The sequence below is a fragment of the Mixophyes fleayi genome, chromosome 9 (assembly GCF_038048845.1).
Source record: "Mixophyes fleayi isolate aMixFle1 chromosome 9, aMixFle1.hap1, whole genome shotgun sequence".
Taxonomy (NCBI): Eukaryota; Metazoa; Chordata; class Amphibia; order Anura; family Limnodynastidae; genus Mixophyes; species Mixophyes fleayi.
The window spans coordinates 62,731,079-62,758,512 of NC_134410.1; the positions used below are offsets into that span (position 1 = coordinate 62,731,079).

The window sequence follows — 27,434 nt, forward strand, 5'->3', positions numbered from 1 at the left end:
TTGCTTGATAAAGTCTGCCTTGACAGAAGAAACACGTTGCAGCATTTACAGAGAGTATATATGACCAACCTTTATTGGATCGAGTATTGGTGATTTCGGGTGCACGCTTTCCGGACAAGGACCAATATAAAGAGGAAACTTCATCTGACACTTTATTTCCGTCCGGATTTCATACTGGTGCACACCACGGAAATACTTGAGCCTGTCATATCAGGAGCTGCATATGAGGTAAAAGGCTCATTCATTTCAGCTCTCCCTTGGGCTGGCGAGTGTTCGATTCATTTCAACCATTTGCTGGACTTACCTGCTATTGAGTGTATCGGGAGTGTGTGGATTTCAACGTTCATTCACGCTCGGGCTTCACGCGGATGTCAGCTAAGTGAAATCGTCCATTTACTATTTATTATTCAACTACGTAATAAAGGATGGATTTATTGAAAGGTTGATACTCAATCCTACAATATAATATAAATATATATATATATATATATATATATATATATATATATATATATATATATATATATATATATATTTTTAGCTGGTAGGTGCTTTGGGAGATATTCTCTGTCAATATTTTTTCATCAGTTTTTAATCAATTAAATTTTTTAATCTTATTTGGCATTTATTGATGTTACGTTTGTTATCCGTTATCCAGCTGTTCTGAGGTTGGGACCCAGAATTTCAGTACCAACGTTTTGCCCACTACCTGCAGCTCTGGCCAGTGCGATAGGCCAGGGAGAACCATCCACAGCAAACATGATCTGAAAGCAAGAGATCAGGGGTACCAGCCCAGGTGTACCAGCAAGGGGGTACACTAACAGCTAGAGTTATCCAGAAGGCCTCAGTTCTGGATGCTGCAAAGGAGTCCAGTGGTGGCAGCAGCATAAGCCCATCCCTACTGTGGTTAGAGCAGGCATTTGAGATTTAAAAAAAAAAAAAAAAAAAGGGGGGGGGGGGGGGGTACCATGGCAAGGCAAGACCAACTGGTCCCAGGCAACTCAACAGACAGGGTGACATAGCAGTTCATCCTGTCACATATAGTATGTCTTTGTTCGGTCTATGTAGAAGACACAAGAAAGTTATTTAAGAGGAATTCTAATATGCTTATATTTAATGGTTAAGGATAAATCATCCTATATTTATATACAATGTACTAAAAGAAAGAGCACAATATTTATGCACTCAAATACATTACTAAGTTATATTTCATTGATTTAACTATATACAACCTATAATAAAAACACAGACGAAAAATATAACCATGCTGTTAAAGCATACTTGCCTTGTCTCCCGGAATGTCTGAGAGACTCCAGAGTTTCAGGTAGTTCTCCTATACTCCCAGGAGAGAAAGTCTTTCTATCGGATCCCACCCACTAGCTAGTTAAGGGGTGGGGGGCATAAGTGCGCAATTTCCTCAAAAATATGTTTAGTTTAGGTGCATTTTTATTTGAAGTTGTCATTTTCTTTTTTTATACTAAGCATGCAAGCGCTATTATTAGCACCAAGCATTCATGTAATATATCACAAGAGAATAGTGTCTTATTTTCTGGATTCCCTACATTTGTTAGTATCTCATTCAGCTTGTGTTTTAGAAACCATATCTAGCTTTCTGCTCCTGGGATGCATATTTGTATCCTTAATGCCAGCTGCAAAGCATCCTCTTGTACTAGAGTGGTCAAACAAGTTGAGATCATTTAAACCTTGCGCAGGAACAACGGATTCATATTTCATACATGTCTGGTAAGAAGCGATCGGCGATGTGCTGCCCGAGGCAGCTGCATAATCTCACTCCTCCTACAACACAATCTGTAACGTGTTCGCTTTGCACAATGACAAAGGGCAAATCAATATCATTTGCAGAGCGCTCAGCACAGGTACCACTGAAACCTCTGGGGTAATTACTGGGGGGAAGGTTATCCTAAGAAAGGTAATGGCTACAACATCGATATTTCATTACAATGCAAAGATGAGAATTAAAAATCACAAAAGAGGAAGTTGTACAGAGCAAGATAGCAAGAAGAATTAAAAATATTATTTGGCTAAATTATTTTATAACAGGGAACAGAATAAGACTTCGGTTTTAACACATTCACAACCAACATAATGAAGGTGATGTTTTATCAGTTAATTGGATCAGTTCTGTACTTGCTGGATGTATTCAGTCTAAAAACGTAGGTGCGTACACCAGCTTATATCACTGCTACAATAGTAATAGTGTATAACTCCATTGGAGTTCAATTCAATGGCTTGTTCAATGAATTGGACTGAAGGACAAGGAGTTTAGTAAGTGAAATTGAATTACAGCTTGTGTTTTTCCTATATTGAATACATGAAGTGTTCAGTATATTTTATTACAGGTTATACAATGTAAAAAGACGAATGAATATTGGTTAGTGTTAAGGTGTGAAGTATAGTTCACCACCTGAAACTCTACCTGTCACTCCAGGTAGGATTTTTTTCTCTTGGCTGCTAACAGGATCCCCCTGCGTCCCTCCTCCACATCCGGATGACAGGTGGACAGTTGTGCCCGCATAACTAACTTTTTTTTTTTTTTTTTTGCTTTACTCCAAAATCCTGCATTTGAAAACCCCTAGGTGTTTAACCCTAAAACTATACTGACATCACCACTGAATGTGTCAGCTCTTCAAAGGGATGAGTGCCAAGCATTTGCTTTATTGGGCTGTCATTTTACTTTAGTAGTATTCAATATAAAAATACAAAATATGTCACTGAAGATCTTCCCCGTCCCTCACTCTTATGGTTGTGCCGCATACGCATAGATTTTTTTCAATGAATGACATTTTCATTAGTGGTGATGGATAGATATTAACATCTGCCTGGTTCAGGTGGCTAGAATTTAGGAAGTCCACTTCATATAATCTGTGGCTTCGTCCATAACCCCTTAAATACTTGTGGCTACCTTGTCAAAGAATGCCTCCTTCCACCTTTTGTCAGAATAAGGTTTTTTTTTTCCAAAAAATATTCTCTGCAATATTATGTTAAAATGCTAAACACTGGTTACAAATTTCTAGGTCAACTATCATGAACTGTATCTTCTCCAGTATTGATAAAGTATATATAAAAAAATGGGTAAAGTCTATTTTTCATTAAATGAACAATAAAAGGAAACATTTTTAGACTGTGTCTAGACGACAACCTTTGTCCTCCATGGATATCTGCTTTACTAGACCTACCAGGTCTGGAAATTGCATTCTTCGGGTATAATTTTAAGTCAACATTTATTTGCCCTGTACACACAGTGGAGACAATCATTATGTCACTATTCATGCACAACATGAATTCACCATAAACAAGTGACATCAATGATGAATGAGACTCTATGAATAGTGCTTCAGCTCACGAAATAGCATTTTATATTGTAAGTAGACAGTGGGCACACTAACCCCTTGAAGAACAGACCCATTATCATGGTTTCACATTGCGCAACTTTTGACAGGAATAACCTTTTAAGTTTCTTATTCTACCCAAGTAAAATATATTTTTTTATTTTTGTTCCAAGACATGTAAGTCACTTTTGGCAACATATTGAATAAGATTAAAGTGTATTTTACTGTCATAAACTGATCTCAAAAATGTTTTCCCATACTTTCTCCCATAGCTACTTTTACAAACTCAGAGCAAGATCAGAAAATCACTATGAACTGCATCCAATTCTCCCCACAATAGGGATACCCTATACCAAACATGTGTACTTAAATATTTGGACTTAAGGTCACAGGAAATTATGGTGACAGAAGCAGGCTAAACACTATGTTCTAATAGAAAGTATAAGAATGCTGCTAATACAGATCACAGGGTCAAGAGCAAACAAAATAGTTCCTATCCATTACAGTGGATCCAGGGATGTTGGATTGTGCAGGAGCGCAAGCCAGCCACCTCCAGAATGGTGTTATAAACGTCATATTGCAATAAAGGATTAAGTGGAGCACAAATCCAGTGTGAAGAAAGCAGCTAGCTGTAAAGTAGCTACTCCCCCCCCCCCCACACCAAAACACAAAATACATTTGAAAACACAGGGCCCGAGTCATTAAGGAGCATATCCTGTGAAAGCGTGCGTATCGACAGCACAAAATACACAGCTCATGCTCAGAACCAGACGGTACGCAATAGAACATAGTCACGTCTGAGCACAGTGACACTTACTACAGCAAACAATTTAGGGGAGTGAATTCGGCGGATTTATGTGGGAAAAATAAAGTAAGGGCATAATTGTGCAGCCATGGCCAAGTCAAACTCAGGCGCACACAGAAGTACACTGGTTTTCTGCCGTATACCTTGGTCCAACTGGGGGGCTAGTTTAAGTTACAAATATTAGTGCCGATGGCAGAGTATGTATGCGAAAAGATGCGTTTACAAAACAGGACCAAATGTAAACATGTATTTTATGCACAGTAGTCATTAAGGGCAGCCTAAAGGTTTTTCCAAGGGAACAAAACATATATACTTTTTTTTTTTTACATTTCCATGTAAAATCATGAATGACTATAATACTGACATGTAACATTAACTGGTCTTATATTTTTTTCTGTGCGTTCTTTGAGATTTTATAGTCCACATGGGTATTGTACGTGTCTGGTCCAGTAGAGCAGAGTAAACCTACCACTGTAGTCATCACAACACGTATCTTTAGACATGTTCCTTGTTGACTTCAGGAGTATGCATAGCCAATTTACGTGCAGTTTAAAACAAACGCACAATGCGCTCAGTATGAGTGCCTTAATGACTCAGGCCCAGAGACTTCTATTACCATTGTATTTATGTACAACTCCAAGTGTGCACATGGGTGAAGCTATAAATGGATATATAGATGTATCAGTAATAAAAAGAGGTAATTGCAACAATTGAACAGCACCAAGGAAAGTAAGAATGAAACTGCTAATCTCCAGTTGCAGGACCTCAATATTATGAGATATACTGACATTATACCAAGAACCTTTAAATGGCAATCTCAAAGGAAATCGTAACCTATCACATTGCAGTTTAGTGTAACCCTGCAGGAACTGCCATTTCCCAATGTCCGTTGACATGTCTGAAGCAATAACGCCCTACCAGGTGCTTAGTGCAAGGAAACATACCTACAAGATGTAACTTCAATTTGTATTTCCTAAAAAATGATGTACGTTTATTTTGTGAACAGACTTCATAAAAGCATCCATCTCCTCAATACCATTTTTAAAGTGTACTGGTCAACCAGAGGGGTTCGGGGATTTCTATTTATTTATGTTAAAATATGTAGAAAAAGGGCAAAAAATAATAAAAATAATTCCCTCCCACAACCCACAGAGTAAAGGACTTTCATACTTGCGCCCAGTATCACTATGTCTCAACTCTTCCCTTATATCAGTGCTCAAGAGAAGCAAAATGCTGAAGTAGAGGACTGTAGCAGAAACAAGACTCTGTTACGCTTAGTATGCTGATAAGGCAGAGTCTCACTCTGGCTACAGTCCTCGGTTACGCTCAGTACGCTAACAAGGCAGAGGACTGTGGCCGGAGCGAGACTCTACCTTATTAGCATACTGAGCATAACAGACAGAGCTGCATCTCTCTGGCAACATCCTCCCTTCTCCAAACCAGTAGGACCAGCCCTTCACACTGGTCCCTAGTGTTGAAATAGAAGACAAGGGAGGAGTAGTGAGATTGTATATCAAATACGAATAAAACAATTAAGAGTCCTAATAGTAGTACTACTTAGTATGAACCTCTATTAAAAGGCCCTCACAAACATACAAAGAAATATTTTTGAAAAAGCCTCCAGCAATGAGTTAAATGTGCTGCTGTCACAGGTTCTATCCGGTCTAGATTACATTTATTTACAGGAGGCAGCAGAGCAGCAAGGTATTAAAAACTATGATTTCCAATATTTCCAAACTATAGTGCCAGTGATATGGATAAAGTGACCTGTAGGGTCACATCCTCACATAAGCAGGCACTTATTTCAGTCTCCCAGTGGATATGATTAATGGTTCTTTGGATAAAGGCCACAAGCTCACTTACCTTTGCACATGCTAAAAGCCCAAGGGATATGGCAACTCTTGCTCGTAAATCAGGATGATCTTTGGGCCAAACGTAGGAAAACATAGCTTTTAAGATTTTCTTTGCATCCACTTCTTTCAGCTGTTGGAAGAAAAAAGGAAATGTAAGGATGTAGTGGACTATACATACAGTAATGTGGCTATCGCCCTATAACAACAATCATAATGTATGCACTTACACAATCAATACGGATTTCACATTTAAAATGATTGTTTAGTGGCACTACAACTCTGTGCTATAGCTAATGTTATACAGCACACAGTGTATAAATAAAGCTACTAGATCTGCAAAACAGATGTGGCTTTGTATAGTGCATAAAGTACTCAGAGGCTAAATGGTCATTGGGTTTTAACAGATAGTTGAAACAAATATTTTCATCACACAAACACATTAAGGTGCATCTTTTCAGAAGTCAATTAACCTACCAGAATATTTCCAGAAAACTGTGCGACCTATGTCTACATAAGCTATCAAATTAACAGGCCATTAATATCCCCATAAAGTCACTTTAATATAAGTTATCTCTGAGGGTTTACAAAACAAAACAGTGTTTAGTTTCAATGTATAAAAATGTCAATTAACTACTATTTCCTTGGAATTACAAACGCCACAGAGAAGTGTACAATCTTTCTCTCCCCTATACTAATCGATAAATCTCTGAAGTGTTAACATTTCCATGAAAGACAACAGTGGGCACAGACATAAATTATCTCCCCAGTCACTGAGCAACTCTGTTCAGTCCAAACAGTTAAAGCAGATAACAGTCATGGAACAGGACTTTTTTTCTTTGAAGAGAACACACTAAGAAGGCAAAACAAGAAAAAGTGGGGACTAATTCCCTGCGCTTTAGTACTCCAGGACACAATTTGCTGCTCCTGTGGTTCCCTGGTTGTTGGAACCAACTACTTTTCTTTTGTTTTTGTAGTTTTTTTTTCCTTTTGCAATTATAAAAACTTTATAGCTATTTTTTTTTCAGTTTGGGAGACTATGAAATGTCCTCTAAAGATGCAATAAACCAACAAATAATCTGTGCACTATTCAGTCAGACAATGGCAATTCATTCTGACATTAATATAAATTTGAAAAGTGAGAATTTGCTTTGCAGGTATATTGCGGAAATTAATTTAAAAAAAGGTGACAAAACATAGGATACAAACTATTTAAAAGGCTGCAGTTAACTTCCCCATGCAGCTACAGCTCTAATCTTACAGCTACGTCTTAATATTCATTGTGCAGTTTGTGACAATGTTTCATAGTGTAGTGAGGAAATCCATCATTACGTAGCCCATTATGCTTACTGAGCCTGTACATCTACACAATACGAGTGAACCTGTGCTTGCACTCAAACAAAACTCACATTTTGTGTCCCTGTCCCCAGAAGATGAAGGAAGATACAATGGTTTTCTGACACAATGATTAAGTAGCCTTGCACAATGGAGAACTGAGAAAGATACTTTGTGAATCACAAAGCTCAACAGCACCAATCGTGTGGTTCCCATTCAGTCATTTTTACTTGCCAGGACTAATGATTGGTGATAAAAAGGCACTCCTGTCTGTACAGATAATCTGCAATATACACTGCAGTGAACTCCCAGCTAAGAGCTGGAGAATTGTTCTAGCTTGCTTAATTGCGCGTAAAATGTCACCACTTCATTTAACAGGGCTGGCTCTGAAGTTGTGTAATCATGCATTATGAGTCCATTAAACCATAGAGCACAAGACTATATTTAAAGGCTAAATGTGGATTAAAGAGGTTCCCAAAAGAGCTTTTAAAAATGTACAACCAATTTAAAGGAGAAGCCCCCCTAAGAATACCAAAGAAGGGTGACCCTTTGTGTATCTTTGAGAATCAGATTTATAACATGTTAGTCCTAATTCAAATAGCTATTAATTGATAATAGAAGAATCTATTGCTCAGAGACACATAGTGCACAGTGTGCAGCAATGCATCTGTAAGATGAACTATGGATGGAAGCCACTGGCTGTGGACCACATGAAATTATATGATCAAGAGGTTAGTTCCCCCTATAGTTGAGTAAATGAGTTACTGCATCATTCTCTAACAGAGCTGCAATAAGAGGTCATTTTTGGGTGCAGGTAGGTAGTGTTTAAGAGGCCAATGCATAACAACCCTGTTTTAGACGAGGAAGCACAGTGAACTATCTGCTAAAAACACCATTAGAGGGGAATCGGCTAAACATCAGTTTGCAGAAATTGTTATAGAAGTAAAAAAAAATTTACATGGCAAATTTCATATCACCAAAATTATTAAAAGGAAAATCCATACTTTTTTAAACCTCAAATATAAAAAAAAAAAAAAAAAAAAAAAAAAAAAAAAAAAAAAGCCAAACATTGCAAAATCACAGAAACCTTTCATTTCTGCCTTAGAAAGTACAGAACAGCAGAAACAAACAGTGATTTAGTAAATCACCATGGGAAACAACAAAAATTAATTCATGGTTTCAGAACCAAAGGAAAAACGATGTACGCGCACACTTGTGTTGCCCTTCACTAAATGACCAAAGCCTCCCCATCACCACCAGCAAATCACAAGTGGTTCACTAGAGTTCTGGTGATTTACTGGGGGTGAGAGGGGAGTCTAGGGGTGCCATACATTCATCTCTCAATAGAGAATACCTGAATTTATAATGATATGGGAAAAGGTAATATATGGAACAGTTTTTCTAATGAACTCGTATAGACATATATTATTTACAGGAATGTATGCATATATAATACACAAATGCTGTTGATATATATGCACATTTATGTAAAGAATATCTGCATAAACAGCGAGTTATAATGTCCTCACTTACTTGTTAGACGGTACAACAAAGCTCATATGGAACATTAATAGTAATCACAAATGAGTTTTATGGCCTGCATAAAAATCTTTATATTTGTGTCTTTAACCTCATTAGTTTAAATGATTACAGATCTTATCAGAGGATTCTAACATCCTTATAATTTCCATTCAGGGGTACACAATTCCATATACAACACACAAGTGCTAATTTACATATAAACTCCCATAAAGATCTGTATATAAGCTGCCCTCTGATGTCGTTGCTCCAGTGTTCATTGACGAAACTTGTGCATTATAAAGGAATAACAACCACTACTGTTAATTAATAACATTTTCCCTTTGAATGACATGACCAGTATAAAGTACTCAGACTAGGAGTTTGTACCTTTATATTGTCACATCCAGTTCTGTGACTTCTAACACCCTTATAATTTACAGAATGGGACACATTATCCCATATAGAATATATAAAACATTGACTCCGGGAAATATGATCTTTGTAAAACGGGGCTTAGTGCATTCAGGAATAATTAGTAATACATATGTACTGATTTGTGCGTACTTTAGATTGAAAAGGATAGTTTTGAGTCCCCTTAGGGTATTGATTACAAATAGCCTTAGAATATACACTAGTAGGATAATTTATCCTATATATACACCACACTTTGTATTGCCTGCAGCTAATCAATTTTAAGCAATGATAAGTAAAAAAAATAAGAGCTTATCATGTTTTTAATAAAAACCAGCTCTTGGAAAGGGCAGTAAATAATACACTGCTATGCAAGAGATCAGTGGCATCTAAATGGTGGCATGTAAGGCCCCTCCTCCCCCTACCAGTTGTCAGACACTGGACAACAAAGCCAACATGCCCCTTGAAGTTATAGACAAGCATTAAGCGCTTCTTTATCGTTACGCCTCTATCATGTCAAGACAAGCAAAAACAGTCTATGATTTCCCAAGTGCAGGCAAAATCTTTGCACTCATACACTGCAAGAAACCAGAAAACTATGCATACAATTTGCAGAGAGAGGAAAAAAAATGTCAGCTGGAAGAATTAAAGAGAAAAAAAAATGACATTCTGAAAAATAAGATATTTATGCTCATCTGTACCTGGTGTGAGAAAGAAAAGGCAGAAGAGCAGAGTGACAGCTTTCTAGCTACAAATCCATCTTCTCACATGATAGTATAAAGAGTGAGGATATGCATAAATAGTTTTATTGTATCCCAGCACAGTTGGTACCAGGTCTATGAGAAACATGAGGAGCTGGAAGTGGAAGGGATGCTGTGCCACTATAAAAGAAGCCTATGCAGAGAGAGTGCGTGTAATTATATATTACTATGGGCTAGTCAGGCTAAGTCAAGATTGTGATTAGGAAGAGGGAGGAAAAAAAGCAGACAATATTGTGCAATAGGTGTTTCTGTCTGTAGGGTGACAGTCCACATATACTGTAAAACAAATTGCAATTGTCTATTTCATGCATGAACATTTCCATCATTTTGTAAGTGTACTAACATATATATTAGTGGTGGTTATATGAGGCAGTTCTCTTATCTAGCTATATAAATGATCCATTTGATTTATGCATTTCCAAATAAATATAGCGAGATGTAATCGGTCAGTGTGATAGTCTGATCATGCAGTACATACACACAGACTTATCTGGAAAATGCAATAGGCAGTTTATGGTATAAACAAAATATACCGGAGGAAAACCAGTTTCACAGATGTCTTGGTACTTTATGGGTACTTACATTGGTGCTTGGCTTGTGACACATTAATGAATGATCAATGTATGTAGCTTCATTTATTTCTTAGACTACAGCAGCAAAATTCACCAGGTGATTTTATATATACACATACTATACAGCCAAAATAATGTGGACATCTAAACATCACAGCCATAATTGCTTGTTGCATATCGCATTCAAAAACCACGGGCATTAATATGGAGTTGGTCCCCCTTTCTTGCTAGAACAGCCTCCACTTTAACTCTACTCTCCACTCTATTTGAAGGCTTTTCACTATTTTGGAATATGGCTGCAGCCAAACACCCACAAGAGCCCAAAGGTGTTGATGCAGCTGTGGTCAGGGTTCAAGTCAAGATCTTCCATTGCTAGATGGACCTCACTTTGTGCACTGCCAAGCAGAAATAGGAAAGAGCCTTTCCCAACCCGTTGCCACAATATTGGAAGAACACAATTTTCTAGCATGTCACTGTATGTTCTAGTGAAAGGAAGTCTTAATATTACAGCAAAGGGGACCATGCCAAATCATGAAGAACAGACCCAGACCATTATGCCTCCTCCACAAAACTTTACAGTTGTCAGGAAGTGTTCTCCTTGTATCTGCCAAACCCAGATTCATCCATTAGACTGCCAGATGGTGAACAGTGATACATCACTCCAGAGAACGTGTTTCCACTGCTCCAAAGGCGGTGTTCTTTACATCACTCCAATCGATGTTTGGCATTGTGCATGGTGATCTGAGGTTTGTGTGTGAAAACTCGTCCATGGAAATCCATTTCATGAAGCTCCAGACTAACAGTTCTTATGGCGACATTGTTTCCAGAGGCAGTTTGGCTTTGAGTGATGCAATCAGAAATAGGTATACACTTCAGCACTTGGCAGTCCAGTTGTGTGAGCTTGTGTAGCCTACCACTTTGCGGCTGAGCGGCTGTTGCTTCTAGACATTTCCACGTCACAATAAAAGCACTTACAGTGTGACCGTGGCAGACCTAGACTAACTGACTTGTTGGAAAGGTGGCAACTATGACAGTTCCATGTAGAAAGTCACATTAAAACTCTTCAGTATAACCAATTCTACTGCGAATGTTGGACTATGGAGATTGCTTGGATGTATGCTTCATTTTATGCACCAATTATCAATGTGTGTGGCTGAAATGGCCAAACATCCAGATTTAGTAATTAGGACATATGTACCAAAGGGGCTGAGGGTTCACTATTATGATTTCAAGCTGCATTTAGGTATGTTTGTAACACAATTCTGTGGGCAACAGAATATGGGCTTTCCATGTTTACTTACCAATGATTTCAAAGGGTCAGGTAATATCAAAATGGGTACATAAAATATAATTATTTAGACAATATAGAAAACTAGATATAGATAAAATACAACTACTATCCACAAACAAAACAAAGATTGGATAACTAAATAAAGAAAAACAAACAAACAGTTCACTTAAATTATATAAAAAAAGTTAATACCTGAAAGAAAACATTACAAAAATGTATAAATTACATGTAAACATAGGAGCAGTACTGGGCAAATAAATGTTCATCCCATAATAGTTTAAAAGAAATACAGTGGTCTAAGTCTTAAAAGACCACTGAACCCAAACCTGAAACAGTAGAACAGTAGAACTACTCACCTTTGTAAAGTATTACAAAAAAGTTATTAGCCTATTCCACTACAGACAGTTGAATCCCCTGCCATGTCTTAAGGACACTGCTCTGATAGGGTCTGATACAGACCAAAAGCAGAGAATGAGCTGCTGTGACATCACTGGCCCTGCCCCTGTATAAAAAAAAACAGCCAATCCACACAGTGTTTCTGAAAAGAAAGTCTGCCTAGCTGTCAATCACTGTCTACTTGTGTCGTTAGAGGAGCATCCCCCCCCACATAGCAACTTGCTGCTGAGGAGAGAAAGAGAAAATTGTGGACAAAGTTACTAAAGTATAAACATTATTTTTTTTTTCCATGCATTTAATTCCATAATACACAGGATTTAATATACATTAATATCAAGCAGCCGTTGCTTGTCATTTACATTTAAAAGTAAATGTAAACATAGTACACTGACAGGACTGTGTTTTTCTTACCCCTTGCTTTGGATCTGAATGAAGTCGACCCCCCGCGTTTCCGTGCCAGCATGTTCTTGTGTGGGATGATGGCCAACCTGAGAGCACCTGAATCAAGACCACATTGTTACATAAATACAGCCGAACACAAAAAGTGACAAACACTGCATAAGTAGTTCTAATCCAACAAATAAAAATATACAGCGAAACATATTTAACCAATATTACCAATCAACAAAACAAATATATTTAATACTTTAATCAGTTAACTCTAACTTCATAGTTGTATAGTGAGGTATGAAGTGGATTGTATATCCTACAGTTGTTACATCACTTGGAAAATCACTTAAAAGAATTGAGTCTATTATATATACACTAGTGTGCAAAAGTTTGGAATCACTAAGAAATGTCTGTTTTTTAAATCAAGTTACCATCAAACTGACTTTAAGTTATGACATTGTCAATCTAGTAACTATAAAAAAAATAATATTTATTCATCAAACCTCCTATGTATGACGCTGTGGAAGCCTTGTGGAACCTTATGAATAACATAAGATAATAACATTCATTAAAGAATCTTGATTTGCAGAAATTACCATTACATTTCTTCCACCATGCTTGATAGAAGGCATCAAGCACTGCTCCAGCATCCTTGCAATTGCTCTACAACTCACATAGGATCTTCCCTTCAAGCCAAACACCTAGGGCTAAATGTATCAAGCTGAGAGTTTTCAAATGGGTTTGAAAAGTGGAGATGTTGCCTATAGCAACCAATCAGATTCTAGCTATCATTTTGTAGAATGTACTAAATAAATGATAGCTAGAATCTGATTGGTTTTTCAAACCCGCCTGAAAACTCTAAGCTTGATACATTTACCCCCTAATCTTACTTATCTGTCCATACTACTCTTTTCCAGTTTCAAATATTGCGTTTTCTTTCTAACTCTGCCTATTAGGCCAGCTTCCTGGAGTCTTCTTTTTACTGAAGCAGATGTCCCCTCAAGACACCTGTTTCTCAAACTTCAGACTTTTAATTTACAAGTGGATAAGTACATCAGTCATTGCAAATAGTAAACATAATTTGCAACTTTAGTAATGTCTTGGCTATATTTTTAAATTAATTTAATGGTACCTTGATAGAAACAAAAGTATAATTTCTTTCTTCCTTTCAGTGAGTACAGCTGACTCCAGGAACCTTAGTTTGTAAGCTCATTTAGGCAGGGAGGAATCTTTATCGACTATTGTACGTAATCGATTTGTCATGGTCCCCTCAATGTACAGAACTGTGTAGTATGTCAGCGTTTTATAAATAAAATATAGTACACAGATACATAAAATACAAGATCTGCTCCTCTCACCCACACCCATTACAAAATTATTTTCAGGCTGTAATCACTTTGTGGAATTCACTCCCCCAGTTCATGAAAACTCAGCTCCTTAGGCATGCTTATCAAATTCTTCAACCATCTTCTTAAAATCCTTAAGCTATTTTACTCAATTACTGCCCCTATACATATTTTGTCATTGCATTGGTGTTCAGTGACTATGTCATGTTTAATGACTATTGTTTTAACAGGAACATCCAAAAATAAGTCTCCGTTTCTTATGAGAAACTCTTTAGCCTCATGTTGAGAGGTTTTTAGCTACTGTTACTTCTGGAACCAGATATTTAGCAATTACTGAGGAAACTGGGCTGACAAAGCTACTCTGTCTTTCCATGGGTTTTATAAGGTTTACATGGTAGATATATTTATTATTATCATTTATTTGTTAGGCGCCACAAGGTTTCCGCAGCGCCGCACATAGTACAAACAGTAGACTATACAGGGTATAACAGTACAGAACAATAAACAAAAAGTACCAATACTTCAGAAACTCCAGGCAGGCAGATGCAATAGACACGGAGCAGAAGAACCGGTAAGGAGACAGGAGGGAAGAGGGCCCTGCTCATTCGAGCTTACATCCTAAGGGAGGGTTGACAGACCAGGCACAAGAGGAGCCGGTTGAGGCAATGGGAGAGAGGGGAGAATGAGCGGAGGAGATAGGGGTTAAGTGGACGGGTGGTAGGCTTTGAGAAAGAGGTGAGTTTTGAGTGCACATTTGAAGGAGCACAGAGTGGGAGAGAGGCGGATGGAGCGAGGGAGGTCATTCCAGTGAAGGGGGGCTGCACGGGAAAAGTCCTGGATTCTGGAATGGGAAGAGGTGATCAGAGTGGAGGAGAGGCGACGGTCATTGGCCGAGCGCAGGATGCGGGCGGGAGTGTGAATGGAGAGGAGGTTGGAGATATAAGGGGAAGTAGAGTGGGAGAGAGCCTTGTAAGTGGTGGTGAGGCTTTATCCATTATTTCAAATGGTTCTTGCCATTTAGCCAAAAATGTAAAGTCTACCGTAGGCATTAAAATAAGCGCTCTGTCTAAGGGAGCAAAGGTGCGTACTTGGGCATTGCAGTTATACACCCTTTGTTGTGCTGTTACATGTGCTCTCTCACTATCGGCACCACTGCAGCTATTCTATCTGGCATCTGGGAAACACGTTCAATCACAGTTTTATATGGACGGGGTTGCCATTCCCATCTTTCCTTTGCAATATCCAGTAATTTCCTATAGTGTCTGCCATACAGCAAATCAAAAGTTGAGGATCCCAAAGAGGACTGTGGAACTTCTCTAATGGTTAGTAACAAATAGGAAGAATTGTAACTATTTGTTTCCCTATCTTTATCCACTACCTTTCCTAGCATATGCATTAAAGTTTTGCTAAATACTACTAAACAGAGGTCCTCAGCTGACTAACATTAAACAGAGGGCGCAGCTCTTCTATAATTCTGGACATCATCAGTTATTTATATAGCGCCACTAATTCCGCAGCGCTGTACAGAGAACTCATTCACATCAGTCCCTGCTATATTGGAGCTTACAGTCCAAATTCCCTAACACACACACACACACACGGAGAACATACAAACTTCACACAGACAAGTAAATGGTCGGGAATCGAACTCATGACCCCAGTGCTGTGAGGCAGAAGTGCTAACCACTAAGCCACCATGCTGAATGGTACCTGGTTAGTGAGGATTTCCTTGGGTATCCCTACTCTGCTAAAGACCTGTACCAGTCCCCCAGCAATAGCCTTTGTTGACGTACTGCTGAATGGTATCTCTTCTGGGTATCTGGTAGCGTAATCCAGTAATCACCAGAATATACTGTACTTATGATGCAGGGAAGACATTATTAGAGATTCAACTAAATTCATGGCTACCCTTTTGAATGGAACCTCAATAATGTGTAACGGGAAAAGCTGACTTTTAGAATGTGGCCTTGGAGCATAGTATTGACACTCAGGGCCGGATGGTCAGTAGTCAGCTACATATTTATGGACCCCTGGCAAGAAAAAACGCTGCAAAAGTCTTTGAGGTTTTTCCTACCCTTTAAATGACCTGCGTTTATGTGACCATATGCCTTAGAAACTATTAGCTGTTCCACAATATCCTCTGCCTTTTTGAGCATTTGCTACAACATCTCTTGACTCATTGCCTCATTGTGAGGGTACGAAAATTATCTATCTAACCTACCTAAAACTATCTTCCATCAGCCACGTAAACATTTTCTCTAGCCTTTACTAGAGTGGGTCTTTTAACTGTTAGAGTCAAAAATATCTTTTCCCACTTCAAGATCAGGCAGTCAACTGGTTCAACAACATTTACTACTTCGGAAGGCAGTACATTAGCCTGCACTCCACTGCTGCCTTCGTCATTTTCTGAGTCCCTAATCATATTTGAGAAAGGGAATAATTCAGACTCGGGGAATACTCCCACCGCCACTGCATCCTTAACATTATCAAATGGGTCTCAGCTTTTTGCTTGTGTAACCAACTGGATTTCCCACAGCTTCCAGAAGTGGGGAAAAATCTCTCCCTATATTGCATCAAACCCCAAACAAGGAACTAATCCCACAGTGAATACCACAGAACCACACTGTGCTTCTAAGTTCACTTCAGCGGTAACATAATACTGAGTACATCCTGTATATAAAAGTTACCCCAAGAGTTTTAAAGGGGCTCACCAACTCTGCTTTTACCATGTCACCATACTACCAGAATCTAGTACAGCCTTTACCCATAAGCCTTCTATGGTAATTACACACATTTGTTTGTCTAGCTCAGCCTGTTGGTCTGCAGTGCAGACCAGCTAGACAAAGAAAGATACTCTGAGCTGTATATAAGCAGTATAACATTGCATTGATTTAGAGGTAAGTGAACAAATAGCAGCAATATGGCCTAAGCCACCGCGACTAAAACACCTTATCACATTTGTATCAAGTCTTACACGAGGGCTGGAACCTTCTTGGCATAACTGGCCAAGCTCCAGGTTTCCAGCCTTCAATCTCTGGATGTTTTAGTTCATTACAGCACCCAGCACCCTTTCTCACTGGAACAGTCTTACCAGAAGTCACTAGGGGAACTAGGGGCTGGTAGGGTATATTCATCAGTTCCTTGGCTGCTAAATAACTCTCCACAAGCTGGTCTGCTATTTTGGTGTCCCCGTGGCTTATCCACTTGCACAGAACTATAGGCAGGGACCGTAGATATTGATCCATCACGATTCTTTTCACAATTTTGGGACATGTCAAAGTCTAAGGTTGCAATCGCTTTTTAGTGAGGTGGAAAAAGTCATGCATCCGAGAGCGAGGAGGTTTTCAAAACTTGGTATCCCCACTGATGTACTCTTTGCACCCGGACAGTCATTGTGACACCCAAATGAGTCAGAAATTCAGCATTCAATATATCATAGTCCTTGGCATCAGCAATGCTTAAAATCAGAGAATGCCTTTTGCAACTCCCCAGATAAAAAGGGAGCCAATAAACCTGCACATCTGAACTTTAGGTCAACTTTCCCTTTCAGCTGTTCTCAAAAGTTGTTAAATAGGCTGCCACATCATCTCTCTTGGTCATCTTTTGAAGAAAATGACTAGCTTGTATAGAGCTGGAGCTAGTTGTGACCTCCGGGGAAGCTTTTCTAGACAAATCGGCGACAACCTGCACCAACCAAGTTTTGTGGTCTTGAGTCTCCTCAATATCTGCTTGCTGTTGCCTCCAGGACTCCTCAATGGCTAACTGCTGCTGCACCGTGGTAGCTTCCTGCGGAGCTGTAATAGCTGCCTGCAGAGATGCGGTAGCCTGTAGCAACGCTATGATTATGGCCTCCATGTAACCTCCTGGTGCAGGAGAAGGGCAGATTGTAGTCTTCTTAATCAGCAAAGTCCTGTATTTAGGTTCATAATACTTTGCAATATACAGTCTTTTCCCAAAATTGGGCATCGGAGCACTTTCTGCAGTTGCAAGCTCTCTCTGCCATATGTCATAATATTGTGTTTAGGTCTTACCATCTTCTGGACTAAGACGGCTGCACTTCAGATAGATTAACCAAGGATATCACACCAGTCAGTTGTTATTGGTTCAACTAGACACAACTTGTTATAGTCATCATGTTCAAAACAAACAAAACATAAAGAAAAGGTCTAGCCTGTCAAGCTTCTAACTAACGGGAACACCCTCTATGAAGTGAAGGACTGACGTGTAAGACCTAGTGTGTCCCACATACATATAAAACAACAGCACTTACTGGTCATAAATTGCAGTGTCTCTCAGTAGCATACAACTACTCCCCAGAATGTGAGCGATTGATTTAACTTTTTATCATCACCTTGCAGGTACAACTCCTGATTACCAGCAACTTGCAAGGTGGTTGGAAGACCTGAAATGGGCCTTATAAATGGAGCCCACCCTTCTCCCTTCATTTATACCCCAGAGATCCTTACCACCTTCTCTTAACGCTGAAAACAAACTTGCGCTTATGTCACTCAAATATAATTCTATTTGAGTGACATAAGCACAAGTTTGTTCTCAGCGTTAAGAGAAGGTGGTAAGGATCTCTGGGGTATATATATATATATATATATATATATATATATATATATATATATATATATATATATATATATATATATATATAACACACATACACACACGTAACTGTGGATCACCCAAACAGTTGCAATTTGTTAATGTGAGTGCAGGCCTTTGGGAGGAGATATAGTATACAGAAATATTATACATATAAAAAATGGATGAATAATTCTTCTACATTAGTTTTTGTGACTGGCAGATAATAATTATTCATCCATTTTTCGTTGCACACAAAATAAGACATTATTCAAAATGATGCAGAATAAATTGGAGAAAGCTCTCAGGGCATTACCCATCTCATCCCATAGCTAGCATAGCATAAAGCTATTAATACCTTTGTAGCGTCAAACAGGTGTCTTGAATGGTCTTTCCCCCAGATATGCCAAGCGGTCTGTCTTGGGAGCGTGTGCAGGACCTGAGGAAAAAAAAAAGAAGCAAGGTTGTGTTAACACAAAAAGCAATATTAGCTCTTTAAGCAGCACCACTTCTCACATTGCCTTTATGCTTTGTGTTGCCCAGGAGGAAAATACAGAAAATGAAGCTGAAACGGAGCCAAGAGAACACAGGCAGCAGGTGTAAAGCAAATTAAAAACAAACATTAAAAATGCAAAACTACAAAAGGTCCTTTTACACCACTACAGCTTCTATATCCCCAGACACCCCCAGACTTTGTTTTTGTACCTCAGAATCCCACTACATTTATCAGAACGTGTGTCCCTTATGTTACTCTATTCATACTTTCCAAAGCTAGAATAATGACGTACAATAGTATGGACCTACAGCTAGTGATTTCTGTGTACATCTATCTAAACAATATATCAAGGTAGTAATAGCACTAATTTCTGCAAAGGATCATTCGTCCAAATTCAGGAAACTCACACTTTTTATCTAGATCAATGATAGGCAAGAGGCAGCTCTTCAAGCTTTCACCTGCGGCCCCCAGTTTCTTCCTGCTTTACCATCAGACTTGCTTATTATTGCTTGTGAGACTTGTTTACAAGACTCTCTTTTATTAAAATTTATTGATTCTACTTACTCCTGAGATTAAGTGTAATCTGTGGCCCTTTTGAAGGTTACAGGGCCGCACCATGATGCCCCTGAAGTATATCCGGTTGCCCACTTGTCTAGAAGGTAGTTTTGCTAACTGATTTGCTACCAGCAAGCACCATATAAAAGGTTTATAACATCATGGTTTTGTTTTCATAAATAATGTATTTCCTTTTAATAAACAATATTCAAAATTATAATGATCAGGATATTATTCTATATAGTAATAAATGTAAAACATAGCCGCAATAAAATAAGAACTTCTGCTCTAGAGATTTATATATATATATATATATATATATATAGATCATGAAAGTAGGATGGAGCACCCGCACAGCATAAGCAGCAGTCTGCCATGATTGAATGGCGAGGTCTTCACAACAGCATAAGCAACCATAGATGGATTTATCTGCTGTTATGGTGTCACACTGGTTACAATGAAAAAAAAAATAGCATGTATCTGACTCTTCAATATAAATATAAGGTGCTGCCTTTCTTAAGAACCAGCAGAAATGCTTAAAAAAGAACATATAGAAATTTTCAGATATTAGCAATGAAGGTAAAATATATTGATCAGTGTTAAACAGACATTCCACTGCACCTCTAATAAAAAGTAAAGTATTACCTCCCCACCGCCTTACAGACAACTGCAACTCTACCAACATCTTTGGGACAGTGTGGTGATGGGAGCCCATACAGCTCAGAAAGCAGTGGAGTTATTGTGCCATCACCGGCCCAGCCCCCCTGCATGAATCACCCATTCCAGTGTACATTTTATGTCTCATTAGCTGTCAGTCACTGTCTGCTTCATTAATCAGAGAAGTGCTCCCCTCCTAACATGGCAACCTGCTACAGGGGAGTGATAGAGAGCACTGCAGACATTTTACTAAAGTATAAACACTACAGTTATTTCATATCTATTATTCAGCTCTGCAATACACAGCCTTTGATGGACGTTAATATAAAATAGCGGCAATAGGTCAACATAATTTGGTCACAATAGACTGTTCCTGAAGCCAAACCAAAATATGAGTTAGGTCTACATTACATCATTATTTTGAAAAAAGTCTGTGAAAACAAACAACCCCTTCCCACCATCTATAGTAATGTACATAAAACGTTGCAAGGCTTAGTTTACGTAATAAGGTTATCACTGACAACCATCAGCCCCACTTGGTTATATCAGGTTACATTACAAAAGCTACAACACAGCTTGCATAAAGAGATAATAGTGTTGTCTTACACTGACTTTCAGTTGGACCTCCCCAGCCCTCCTGTCTAGAAGTTACTAACAAAGCAATACATGAGGCAAAGATATAAATATAAAGTAAAGGTACAGCACCAAGTTTCTCCCCTAAGAAATTAGTTGTTCAAAAAATACTTACCGGTAACTAAAAAGCAGTCAATTTGTTTGAGGTTTGTGACAAATGAGCATTAAGAAATTTATTATGATGCATGTCTCAGATGTTTGGATTAAACGGGCCAGAATTCCCCCCCAAAAAATCCAGAACAAAAAGTATCCACATGTTGTCTAAAACTATGACACTTGGAAGTCCCCACTCTTGCTGTGTGAGCAGACAATACCCATCTACCTATACAGCCTTGTCTCTACATCACTGTGCACTTTAAGTTGTGCACTCTGGAAATGGTTGTGTTAAAATTAAAATTTAATTGCGGGTCAAAAATGCACTTTGCACTGAACAGCAGATACTTAATGCAGCCTTTCGGGGTTTCAGTCTCATTAGATTAAGTGTTTACCTAGTTAACTTACTAACTAGTTAACGCACACCACCAATTTTGACCATGCAGATTGCATTCAATGGATAGTGTATGATTGAGGAAATTAAAAGAAAAATCACGAGATCAAACACCATCATTAACTCAAACCTGAGTTCTTAAAAAGGCAAAAAAAAAAAATGTTTTCATCCATGCCTAAACTCCAGCCACAGTTCTTGTACCTGATATGAATATAAGCCAATAATGTATTTTATTGTAATTACTGGTACTTCTATATTTTCTAAAAAAAAAAAAAAAGTTACTAAAAGCTAATTGTTTAACACAAGGTTGACTTAGTTTAGAGTGTCTGAATTAGTAAATATGAGGCTAATCTGAATAGTAACCCTGTTTTTGGGTCGCATCACATAGCTTATTTTATTATTAATTTTTATTTATAGGGCGCCACTAGTTATCCGTAGCGCCGTACAGGGACAGACAGAAACACGATACAGGGTGAGACAGCACGGTACAGTTAACAAAAAGAACAGTCACTCAGAAGCTCAATGTACAGCTAGATGAGAGGTGAGAGCCCCCAGTGGGGTAGAGAGGGGGGTAGAAGGGCAGGAGGACCTCACGGAAGAGACATTGGAGCTGGAGAGCTTACAACAACGAAATCATACACATTGGTATTTATTACATAGGTTTTTACTAACAATGGGATCCGACAATAGAATCCATTACTTTTAATGTCACCAAACCTACTAGCAATTTTAGAAGTTTGTGTTCCAGCTTTCAGAACACATTGTTTTCTATTTTGTGTGTTTACTGCGTATAAACACATTGCTGGAAGCCTACAGTGATCAAACACAAGTGAAAATGCTAGTAGCAAAAGCAAAATGAATGGAGATTTTTTTTTTTTTTTTTTTTAATGTTTAGCAGTTTAAAAAATCTTAAGTTCCTATTCTTTCTTTTGCAGGATGAATCAGACGTTCTTTTTGCCGATATAACTTGTCTCCAGAGTTTCAGTTAAAATGAAGCAAGAAAAAAGTATTATGGCAATGCAAAAGCAAGATGAAGAAGTTCTAAATAAGGCATTTCTGGTTTGTATTCTAAAGTTAAAACAAAATTAGAGAATCAGCGTTACAGAAAGCACACATTTATAAAGCGTGGAAGGAAAGAAAAAAAACAAAAAAAAATCAAGTGCTCAAACAGCAAAATCTTGAAATATAAGGTGGAGCACTGATCACTAAATATTCGGACCTCAATAACGAAGAAAACAGAATTTATCACACAGAGCATCTTGGTCCAGGATAATAGCTGTATATATAGAAACTACTTTAAATACTGAAATATGCAAAAAAAATTGTCATTTTAAATGGGCATATATAGCAAAAAAATGTATTAAAAACAAAAACAGAAAAACAAATGACCAATTTCACAATTCACAACTTTAAAGACTAGCAGCTGCTTACCCACTGCACAACAAAACCACAAGTGGTGTTGCAATGCTATAATACATCATATGAAGGCCATATATCTAGATATATGGGAACACGTATGCCGTCACAATAATTGGCAAACATTTCTCCTGCTGTTGGGGATCTGTGCTGAGATTTTTGTTTTTGTATTGAAGCCTGAGGTGTGTGTTCCAAATCACCAATTGCAGTACAGTGACTATTTTGGGGACCTTGGGACCCCTTCCCATCCCCCAGGTGCCAAAAGGCCCCAGTGAGACACAAAGGTTTTCAGGGCCCCCCTTCGCCTAAGATAGGGAGGGCCCCTTGAAATCCCCACATCATCTGCAAGACTCAGACAGGCCCCTTTCTTCCTACAGAAGGTAGGAGCTTCCGAAAAACTTGGGGAGCGGGTCGCTCATAAGCGTCTACACCCAAAGCCCTCAAAAATGTGTCAAACAAGGCAAAACATGAAAAAGTGCTAAAGTTCTGGAGTCAATAAATAAGTGCCCATAGGCCCTGGGCCAACAGTTGGTGGGGATAAAAAAAAAAAAATTTGGTCCAGCTAAAAGGCCAGGACCACTGAGATTATGCAGATGACACACCAAGAAAGTGTGAACTTTACTTGAAAAACGTACACTCCATCCAACTACAATTAGACGATAAGAATGTTTGCATTATAAATATATATATATATATATATATATATATATATATATATATATATATATATTTTACACATATACATACACATAAACATACACACACACACACACACAAACAGATGAATTAAAAATAAAAAGCAACATTTGTCAGTTGTCTTCCCGTTACTAGAGGTGTGAAAGAAGGTGAAATGAGAAGCGTTTTGGATGAAAAATGAATGATGGGGTGGGCCAAATAGGAATCTAAAAATCTATGCCTTTTAGGGGCACTCACGCACCTGACAATCTTTGCAATTCTAGCACACTTGAAACATGACTATTCACAATGACGACATAAGCCTATACAAATATGTAAAGTAACTTACATGTGCTTTAGCTTGTAAGCCTTGCTTTTCAAAAATGACTTTAAATGATTTTAAAATTGGGCAGCGTTGTCAATATAGTAAAAACAAAGAAGATAATAGGATATAGGTGTCTAGTTTTTCTATACATATTGTTCATACCTAAACAGATTGAGGTGATCAAAGTCTTCAGAAGCAACGCTGCTGTCAACAGGGCAGTTTATTTACTTCTCTAAATTACTGTGTGACAGACCTACATAACAATATGGCAACATTCAGAAACTTCCAAATCATTTCCAAAGTAAACAGAGCTAATGTGAAATCTGAAGAAATTTCCATCTCATTTACAACATATAAAAATATAGGCTTTTAGGTTTTGTTCTCATTTAAGCATTAAAACAGATCCCATATAGGTACCTTTTGTCTCAAAAGTCTATAAAATCAAACAAATATTAAAACATTTCTGTGATGCGTATTCTTAATCTTTGCAATCACACAATGACAGCTTTTAACACAACAGGTATTAACAGCTTTCACAATGGGTCCAAAGTGCACCTCTGCATTTGCTTACTGAGCACTATAAAATACAATATATAAAAAGAAAAAAAAAGAAAAACAAAAAACAAAACACAAAACAGCGTTCTTAGAAAGGAATTTGACCAATCTTGAAAAACAGCATTTACCAGACTAAGATTATCACAGCTGACAAAATGCTAGCATTCCAGTCATGTTAACATTGATTTAAACAATGTGGTAATGTAACATCAGAGAATACCTGTTTTTACACTTTGCTAACGCAGCATGGCTACTTCATATAAGGGATCTTCTAGTGAGAGACCACTAGACATATTGTGCTGTTGCTAAAGGCAACAAAGTGCTATATATATTATATATATAAAAATAAATAGAAAAATAATAAGCATATCCTAAATCCTCTTGAAAAAGTCGAGTGACGAGACGCGTTGAGGGGGATAAGGCGTCTTCTGGCTCTTTCCTTTGGATTACCATACCTACCTTGGCCAGGTGGATTTGAGAGATCCGCGACTACCATCTGGAAAGACTGCAGATAAGCCTATATATGTTATATATTATCGATCTGAATATCTGGAGCCATAAGGACTGGACATCAAGGATCTTTACTATATAGGATGTCAGGAATCTAATTACAGATAAGCTTTTTGGTACGAGGCCGATTCACTTGTTGTTGCACTGAGAAGATTACCTGTTGGTCATTTAATGCACTATGCGTGGCGCTTCTCTCTTTTTTTGTCATAAGGTTTGGGGCCTTAAAGCCTATTTTCACCCATACCTTAAGTTTACCTATTTTGGGTGGAGTGAGGCAAGTTACATTACTTACAATCCATTCCTCTGGCTTCCCTGATGCCTCTAATGGTCTAGAGTTGAATATGAATGCTAAGAGGCTTCAACATCCTCATTACCAGTTTGAAAAAAACCTGCCTGAGAAGTTGTGATGCGTGCATCAGGGCACCCACCAAGCCAGAGAAGAGAAAGTTGAGCTAGCCCTTAATTATTACATAACGAACACTCTTCAGAGAAGATGTATGGAAGGAGGAGGATTGTCCCATAGCTAGGTACCACTAAATTATTTCCCAACATACTGTTAGGAACTCCCAAGTCAGCACAGTGAAACTCGGGAACTACTCTGAAGGCCAGGTGTTCGCTGGAGCCCCTAGTGGTGGGGACAGACTGGGCTGCGGGCCGACCGAGGGTCGAGTAACGTATACTGACTTAAAAAAGTTCCCAGGAGTGGAGTGATTGGTGGACAGTAGTATAAGAAGAATCCTAGGTCAAAATGTCACAGGCACAGATACAATATCCAAGGGCAAGCGAAGGGTCAAACTCACAGGCAGAGAAGCAAAATCCGAATTCCAGGCAAAAGGTCAAGGTCAGAAGAGAAGTGTCACAGGTCCAATAACAAGCAGGGGTCAAAACACAGATAGTCAAATCCAAGGTAGCAGGAACCAAAAATGGATAGCACAAGCAGGCAGCAGGACTGAGGACAGAACGCTATAACCAGCAGTGAGGCTGCAGACCTCACTGCCTTAAATACCAGTAACAGCCAATCAGAGCTTAGCTCTGATATCACATGAGCAGGTTCTGATAGCCACAACTAATTAGTCCACAGGCTTGTGAGTGTTCCTGCGCATGCGCCCGGCTGTCCCCAGCTGCCGGGACACAGCGCTACTACTGCTGGCGTCCGACCGTTGCCTTGGCAACGGTCGGGTGGTTTCCGTAAGTGACGTCCCGGTCGCCATAGCGACGGCCGGGACGCCTGCAAGAGGAAGGTAAGAGTTGCGGCGGTGCCCGCGGCGACTGCTGACACATACATAAAAAAACATGTATCCTGTAATTGTTAATCTGAAAGACAGGACATTTTGTGGATTTATTAGTAAAGGCTACAGAATGCATGATATATGTAACCCAGAAACCTGAGTGTTTTACCATTACTGTTGGGCAGCCTTTCCTCTAAGTGCTATGGGGCAGCACGGTGGCCAAGTGGTTATCACTTCTGCCTCAGAGCACAGGGGCCATAAGTTCAATTCCTGACCATGGCCTTATCTGTGTGGAATTTGTATGTTCTCCCCGTGTTTGCGTGGGTTTCCTCTGGGTGCTCCGGTTTCCTCCCACTCTCCAAAAACATACTAGTAGGTTAATTGGCTGCTAACAAATTGACCCTACTCTGTGTGTCTGTGTGCATGATGTTAGGGAATTTAGACTGTAAGCCCCAATGGGGCAGGGACTGATGTGAATGAGTTCTCTGTACAGAGCTGCGGAATCACTGGCGCTATATAAATAAATGGTGATGATGAAGTGCTTAGTCTCTTTTTTGCCAATAAAAAAAGCATTGAATCGGTTTAAAGAAAAGAAAGAAACTTATGTAGAATAAAAAGGGTTAAAACCTGAGGGTTCAATGAACTATGGGATTTTTTTTATTAAATCTGTGCACAAAATATTCATGGTTTATTCTTGCAAGTTTGTGTGTCACGGCAACAGCTTATTCCTTTAATACTTACTACCTGTAGCTTTCATTCCAAGTCTCACATTATTCTACTACTTTATGGACAGTGAGCCTGAGTGCAATGCTGACAGTAGCTGCCTGCCATCCTCCAGGAAGCATCAAATTTGTTTTATTGTAGCAAGTATTGTATCTCAGAAGTTTGGCCTTGGATCACCTGCTGGTTACTATTACTAAAGAAATTAAGGTTTGAAAGTGGAATCACAGACTGTGTTATTCCTCAATTATCCTCCTAACACATGGTCAGTCAAGACCGCTTTAATGTATCCATGGGAATTATTTCCTCTTTCTGTAATGATGTGGAGCAAGTACTGAGAAGTAGAACCTTATGTATTTCACTTCGTTTGCTAAATAGTATTTTTGTGAGATGCGATATTGTGTCCGTTATCTAATAATTCCATTTTCTTTAGTTAATATATAAAGAGCTATTTAGAATATATTTAAAGGAAAAGCTAAGCACGATATCATACAGCAGGTCTCCTAAATTTAGGGTTCTAATTTAAAATGAAACAATTAAAAATTGTGCCTACATACA

The 27,434-nt window shown here is 38.6% G+C and overlaps 1 protein-coding gene across 1 annotated transcript in view; it reads right to left on the reverse strand.

Annotated features, from left to right (window-relative positions):
* Positions 1-27,434, reverse strand: part of ABCB7 (ATP binding cassette subfamily B member 7) — a 93,734-nt gene that overhangs the window by 60,137 nt on the left and 6,163 nt on the right. The window contains exons 2-4 of the mRNA XM_075184430.1: positions 18,977-19,057; positions 12,704-12,790; positions 6,019-6,138 (exon numbers count right to left, since the gene is read on the reverse strand). Of these exons, the coding sequence (XP_075040531.1) occupies positions 6,019-6,138; positions 12,704-12,790; positions 18,977-19,057 (288 nt within the window). The remainder of the gene's footprint in view (positions 1-6,018; positions 6,139-12,703; positions 12,791-18,976; positions 19,058-27,434) is intronic.